The following is a 7,288-nucleotide window of genomic DNA, read 5'->3' as shown; positions in this document are numbered from 1 at the left end:
AATAAAATTCAGAAGGCTTACATCCATATAGATTCTTTTACCTTCCACTCTTTGTTATAGCTGTCATATGTGTCACCTTTATATGACTTCAACGCCACCCTCTGAGACTGTGGTATCCTTTTTTCATACATATACAGGGAACTCCCTGGCGGTCCAGTGGTTAGGACTCAGCACTTTCACTGCTGGGGCCCCGGCTTCAGTCCCTGGTAGGGGAACTAAGATCCCGTAGGCCACGCAGGCGTGGCCAAAAAAAAAAAAAGTCATACATATATAAAATAATGTAAGAGGATAATTTTTCCAGATACTTGCCATTTTTGTTGCCCTTCCTTTGTTCCTGAAGTTGCAAGCTTACTTCTTTCTTGTGTCATTTCACTTCAGCCTGAAGAAGTTCCTTTCATGTAATATTTTTATAGCAAATTGTCTGGTGATGAATTCTCTTAGTTTTCTCTCATCTCCATCAGACTTCATTTTGGCTTTTGTTTGGCTTTCAGTCTTTAAGGATATCCTTGCTTTAAGGATATCATATCCTGGTTTGGTCTTTTCCTTTAATACTTTAAAGATGTTATTCCATTCTTTTCTGGTCTCTGTTTTCTGATGAGAAACCACAGTCCTTCAAGTTGACATTCTGTGATGTATAACAGGTCGGTTTCCTTGACTGCTTTCAAGATTATTCTTCACCTTGGCTTTTTTATCAGATTGTGTGTCAGGGTGAGGCTTTCTGAGCTTAGGTCTGTGTCTCGAAATCAGTGACGTTTTCAACTATTCTTTTCCTCATATATTTTCTTCTGCACCTTTCCTTCAGACCCTCCAACGGCACAAAAGGTAGAACTTGCAATATTGTTTCACATGTCTCTGAGACTTAATTTTTGTTCAGTCATGTATCCTCTTTGTTTTTCAGATTGTGCCATTTCTATTGATCCATAAGTTTTCTGAATCTTTCCTCTGTTTTCTCTGTTCTGTTATTCAGCCCATCCAGTGAATGTTTGCTTTTGGATATTGCATGTTAAGTTCTAAACTTTCCATTTGCTTCTTTTTCATAGTTTGTACTTCTCAGTGAAGAACTCCTTTCCATTAATTTCAAGAGGATTTACCTTTAACTCATTGAGCATGGTTGTAATGGATGCTTTGTCTGCTAATTCCTCCATGTGGGTTATTTCAGGGCTGGGTCTGTTGATCGCATTTTTCTCTTGAGAATTTGTCACATTTTCCTACTTCTTTGTATGCTCCGTTGTGTGATTTTGGGTGGTATCCTGGAAAGTTTGCTTATTATGTTTCGAGACTCTGGTTCCTATTAAAATCCTCAGGAGATTGATACTTTTTCTTTTTCTGTGGTTTTTATTAAGCAATTCATGAACCTATGGTCAAACAGGTATTGTGCCTTGTCTTCTGAGTTGTTCCAGTCTTGGTGCAGTTTTCACGACACTGCTGTGCTGTTTGTGTCCACATGGTGCACGTACCACTCAGGGGTTAATCTCGGAATTGAGTGGCAGTTTATACTGTAGTTCACTTCTGCAAGCCTCTATTCTGCCTCGTTGGCTCTGTCTGTGCATGAGGCTCAGGGGGATCCCAGGCCTTATGTGGGCTCATACACAGACCTAAATAGTCTCCTCCTATAGCTCTCTCCTCTTTGGAATTCTACCCACATTCTCAGGCTTCAGGGGCCCCTCCTACATGTTCCTTAAAGTGTTTAAGCCGCCATGCTGTCATGCAGTTCCCTATGACCAGGTAGACCTTTCAGGTGAAATAGCAAGAGAAAAGAAAGGAAAATAACGGGCATGCCCCCACACTCTTCAGACAATAGGAGCCTCTTAACCTGTTCCTTTGTCCAGAGACACAGGCCATTTCTCAGTGAAGGCCTCTGCCATCACTGAGGTTGCAGGGGAGATGTGGTAGCTAGGGAGAAAAAGACCAATGGGGGTGACCCCCTCACTCAACATCCAAGCCCCCCACTTTCTCACTTGTCTGGCTAGAAATAAAAGGTTGATCCCATGGTTTTAACTTTCAGCTGATGCTGGACTTTGCATGCCTTGCGTAAGCTGGGAGACAGAGGCAGGAAAAAAACCCACCATAATCACCCTGTTACGGGCTGTTATTCAAACTTTGGACTTCCAGGCCCCATCTGCCTGTTAGCGTTCACTTCTTAGAGTTTCAAGTGCATGCTGTTTGTCCTCTATCTTGCTCCATGCGGCTCTCAAGCCCTCGTAATATGACCACAGTTCTCGTGCCACATGTAAACATTCGAACACTTTGCAGATACTGAATTAAAAATCTATTATTTACATTGACTCCACCATTTTTATTTTCCTGGTGTGTTCATTAGAAAATTCAAAATTACATATGTGCCTGGCATTATGTATTTTTTGGTGAGCAGTGATCCAGAGGATGGAAATGTATGCCTCCTTCGACTCCTTCAACTTAACCCCACTCTGGGGCAATGTCCCAGCCAGGCAGAAAGTGCAGGTGGAGCTGGAGACCTTGAAGAGTTTGGCTATACTTCCAGCTCAGCCCAAAGCCCAAGGATGATTCTGGACTTTTATTCTGACTCGTGCATTTCAGATCTTTCTGGGTTTGGACCTGGTATATATGTCCCTCCCAGCCCGCCCTGCCTGCCCCTTCAGTTGTCACCCCAGCAGGATCTGGTTGGCTTGGGCACTTCTGGGTTTTTTTTCTTTTTTTTGCACTTCTGTTCTTAGCGGCTCTCTCCTCCAATGTTACCAGGTGGGAGGGCAGGTGGACGCACAGGCGCTGATGCCAAAACTGCCACCTCGGACGGTGGCTGCTGAACCAGGTACCCTGCTTTCCAGCTTTCCTGCTCTGGTGGCCGGGGACCCATCCTGTACAGTTAGAGCCGGCCGGGGGAGAAGGGGCAGCTGCCCGGCCAAGAAGCTCATCACCCTCAAGGCAAACACCTCCAGCCCTCAGGCGCCCGGGGAGATTCAGAAGCGCTAGATGGTCCAGGGGCGCGCATCCTCACCTGTGCGCCCCAGGGCCTGACGTGTACTCTGCGCATGCGCCACCCCTCCCTAAACTTTTGCGCCCCGCCAACGCACGCCCATTGTTCGCTCACAGGTTCCAGAGCTGCATCCCAGCAACAGGCCAAAGAGAGCGCACTCCGCTTTTGGCCGAGTTGGCAGCTGAAGGAGAGTGCTCGGAGCCCAGCTCTCTATCCACGGACCAACCTCACCCAAGTTCTCTAGGGGCAGTTACTTAGGTAGGCCCTGCCCCTCACCCCCGCCCCGGGCACTGGGGGACCAGCACCTGCCAGGAGGGTTCGGCTGCCCCCAGCCCGCTCCCCGCGCCCACCGACTTCCCGTGGCCGGCCCGGGTCACCCAGCTGTCTATGGCCGGCTATCCACTCGCAGACCAGCCCACAATTGTCCAGTGACTCTGCATCTGCGCTTTGCCACAGAGTCTCTGAGACCCCATTCTACCATCCCGCAGACCCTGATCTCCTTTCTGGGGGTCCTTATTTCCATCTTCAGGCGAGGCCATCGGAAGAAGGCAGTGATGGGTGCTCGCACCTCCACGACGTCCCGCAGCTCAGTGTCCGCAGTGGACACAGTCACTGTCAGTGTGGCGCAGGGGCAGCCAGTGCCGGCCACGACACCCAGCTGTGTCCCGAACTACAGCACCGAGAAGACAGTGTTGAGGGCCCTGGGAGAGAGCGGGCAAGGGATGGCCAAGCAGGAGGAAGTCCCCACAGTCACAGGGAGGAACGATGACCAGAGAAGCGGCCCCAATGACACCGGGGACGCACGATCTGCATTTAGGCCCCTGGGGGGCTCTTTCTTCGTGCCCAGGCCTGGACCTCTGCAGAGAGACCTCCACGCCAAGTGGGCAGAGGACAGATCCGCCAGGAAACAGCAGACCTCTTGTATGAGCTCCTGCCCCCAAAGAAACGCCATCACGAGCTCATATAGCTCCACCCGAGGTTTCCTGCCAGTGGAAAGAAGGAGGGGTCCCGCCATACCGCAAGGGCTGCCCCAGAAGTCTGCAAAGACAGGGGGCGAGGAGGGCCCTCCATCGCCCTCTGCAGCTCCCGTGGTTTACCGGAGGAAAAGCCAGCCTGACAAAAATGCAGAGGCAGCAAGAGGGCAGAAAGGGCCCTGGAGGAAGGGCTCCCGCACATCTGACAGTCCCAGGCCCCGAAAACGCAGGATTCCTCTGCTGCCGCACAGGCGAGGGGAGCCTCTGAGGCTGACCCCAGCCCCTGAGCCGGGTTTCCGGGTCACCGCCGAAGACCTAGACTCAGAGAAGCAAGCAGCCTTCCGGCGCATCAGCAGTGCGCTGCGGGGTGAGACCTATGCCATCGGGGGCCTGGGCGCCACGCAGCTTTCCTGTCCTTTCCGCCTGCCTGCCGCAGAGGCTGCTTCTCTGCCAGCTGTCCCTGCAGACCCCAGCAGGGATCCACAGCTGGAGAGATGCGGTAGGAAGCAGGACTCCCCAGCCCCAGTGGACATCCGGGCGTCTGCTAGAGGGGCCTCCTCTGTGCATCCTTTGTCTGAGAGACAGCACAGCTCACCGGGCCGCCTCTTCTCCCTGCCGCAGCCTCTTCCAGGCACCTCTTCACACTCACGGCCCTCAGCCCCTCTTACATTGCTGACCCTCACTTCCTCCGCAGTATCAGGCAAGGCTGGCCTGTCTGCTAGGCCCCCAGACCCCTCCGCCCCTACTACCTCCCCCGTGCCAGGCATGGCCGGTGCGATCAGAAGCCTGGCTCCTGACTGGCCCGCTCCTGCCGCTGCTGCGGCTTCCCTTCCCTGCTTCAAGTTGAAGTTCATCTCGGGGCCTCCTATGAATGGGGCAGGACGAGGCCCTTTACAGCCCAAGGCATCAGTCACAGCTGCCATGGATGCCAGACCTGCCTTCCCTGCAGCTCCCAGCACCTGCGAAATGGAGTCACGCACACCCATGTGTGTGGACTCTCCTGTCTTCACCCCACAGAACCTCCCTCCCGTCACCAGCCCTACTGCCCTCCCCCAAGCCTGACCCTTACGTGTACTATCAGTTCCAGACCCTCACCCGGCACATCTGCGGGCCTGCCACCCCAGGCCGCTTCTGACCCTGAGGTCAACCCCATGGACGCCACTCCACCCTCCCATCCTCTCCTCTTGGGGTCCTAGCCTGGCTCCAGTGCGAGCCTCTTCTCCTCGACCCAGGCCCGGCAGACGCCCCCCAGTGACAGCACATCCTCAGTCACAGTCACCACCAGCTTGCCTGCACTCAGGTTCTGCACCTAAACTCTGAGACTTCCTCTTCAGCCTGGAGCCACTACCCAGCCCATCTCTGGGGGCCCTGATTGGCAGCAGCGAGGAACCACCGCCTGTAGCAGCTCTCCCCAGCATAGGAAACGGAAAGCTCCAGATTTTGCCTCTGCTCCAGGCCCCCCAGCTTCGGGTGGCCCCGCACAAGCATCTTCCGGGGGTTCATCATCCACAAATTCCACTGTGGGCACCCATGCCAGCACACAGCTGGGTTTTGGGAGCAGAGCAGCTGCCCTAGATCTGAGCTGCATGTTTGTAGCTCTCAGCGTTACAGCAAGAACGAGGGGACTCGCGAGCACCACACACAGCAGTGGGGGCAGCGTGGGCCTGAACTCCTGGGGCCCTCCTCACCAGAGCCACCCCATGGTGACCACGGGACCCAGCACTAAGAAACAGCCTGCGTTTGGAGGCACTACTGCCCCCACCTTAAGTCACATCCCTGGGGGCCCTGATTGGCAGCAGCGAGGAACCACCGCCTGTGGCAGCTCTCCCCAGCATAGGAAACGGAAGGCTCCAGACTTTGCCTCTGCTCCAGGCCCCCCAGCTTCGGGCGGCCCCGCACAAGCATCTTCTGGGGGTTCATCATCCACAAATTCCACCCTGGCCACCCATGCCAGCACACAGCTGGGTTTTGGGAGCAGAGCAGCTGCCCTAGATCTGAGCTGCATGTTTGCAGCTCTCAGCGTTACAGCAAGAAAGAGGGGGACCCCGAGCACCACACACAGCAATGGGGGCAGCATGGGCCTGAACTCCTGGGGCCCTCCTCACCAGAGCCACCCCATGGTGACCACGGGACCCAACACTAAAAGAAGCCTGGGTTTGGAGGCACTACTGCCCCCATCTTAAGTCACATCCCTGGGGGCCCTGATTGGCAGCAGCGAGGAACCACCGCCTGTGGCAGCTCTCCCCAGCATAGGAAACGGAAAGCTCCAGAATTTGCCTCTGCTCCAGGCCCCCCAGCTTCGGGCGGCCCCGCACAAGCATCTTCTGGGGGTTCATCGTCCACAAATTCCACCGTAGGCACCCATGCCAGCACACAGCTGGGTTTTGGGAGCACAGCTGCTGTCCTAGATCTGACCTGCATGTTTGCAACCCTCAGCATTACAGAAGGAACGAGGGGACGCCCGAGCACCACACACAGCAATGGGGGCAGCGTGGTCCTGAACTCCTGGGGCTCTCCTCACCAGAGCCACCCCATGGTGACCACGGGACCCAGCACTAAGAAGAAGCCTGGGTTTGGAGGCACTACTGCCCCCATCTTAAGTCCCATCCCTGGGGGCCCTGATTGGCAGCAGCGAGGAACCACCGCCTGTGGCAGCTCTCCCCAGCATAGGAAACGGAAAGCTCCAGCCTTTGCCTCTGCTCCAGGCCCCCCAGCTTCGGGCGGCCCCGCACAAGCATCTTCTGGGGGTTCATCATCCCCAAATTCCACCGTAGGCACCCATGCCAGCACACAGCTGGGTTTTGGAAGCAGAGCGGCTGCCCTAGATCTCAGCTGCATGTTTGTAGCTCTCAGAGTTACAGAAAGAACGAGGGGGCCCCTGAGCAACACACACAGCAATGGAGGCAGCGTTGGCCTGAACTCCTGCGGCCCTCCTCACCAGAGCCAACCCATGGTGACCACGGGAACGAGCACCAAGAAGAAGCCTGGGTTTAGAGGGACTACTGCCCCCATCTTAAGTCACCTTCCTGGGGGGCCTGACTGGTAGCAGCGAGGAACCACCGCCTGTGGCAGCTCTCCCCAGCATAGGAAACGGAAAGCTCCAGACTTTGCCTCTGCTCCAGGCCCCCCAGCTTCCGGGGGCTCCGCACAAGCATCTTCTGGGGATTCATCATCCACAAATTCCACTGTGGGCACCCATGCCAGCACACAGCTGGGTTTTGGGAGCAGAGCAGCTGCCCTAGATCTGAGCTGCATGTTTGCAGCTCTCAGCGTTACAGCAAGAACGAGGGGGCCCCCGAGCACCACACACAGCAGTGGGGACAGTGGGAGCCTGAACTCCTGGGGCCCTCCTCACCAGAGC

General features: G+C 55.0%; 1 protein-coding gene across 1 annotated transcript; it reads left to right on the top strand.

The window, feature by feature from the left end:
• Positions 1-1,357: 1,357 nt before the first annotated feature.
• Positions 1,358-4,995, top strand: LOC149748895 (putative POM121-like protein 1). The gene is made up of 3 exons (XM_089912618.1): positions 1,358-1,369; positions 3,190-4,348; positions 4,382-4,995. The coding sequence occupies exons 1-3, from the start codon at positions 1,358-1,360 to the stop codon at positions 4,987-4,989; spliced, it is 1,779 nt and encodes a 592-aa protein (XP_089768744.1). The 3' UTR covers positions 4,990-4,995.
• The last annotated feature ends 2,293 nt before the right edge of the window (positions 4,996-7,288 follow it).

This window comes from Delphinapterus leucas, chromosome 6 (genome assembly GCF_059928025.1).
Source record: "Delphinapterus leucas isolate spDelLeu-1000000601 "Yukka" chromosome 6, BTC_Dleu_Yukka2, whole genome shotgun sequence".
Taxonomy (NCBI): domain Eukaryota; kingdom Metazoa; phylum Chordata; class Mammalia; order Artiodactyla; family Monodontidae; genus Delphinapterus; species Delphinapterus leucas.
The sequence above is the reverse complement of the archived record's forward strand: the minus strand, read 5'-3'. Positions and strand labels throughout refer to the sequence as shown.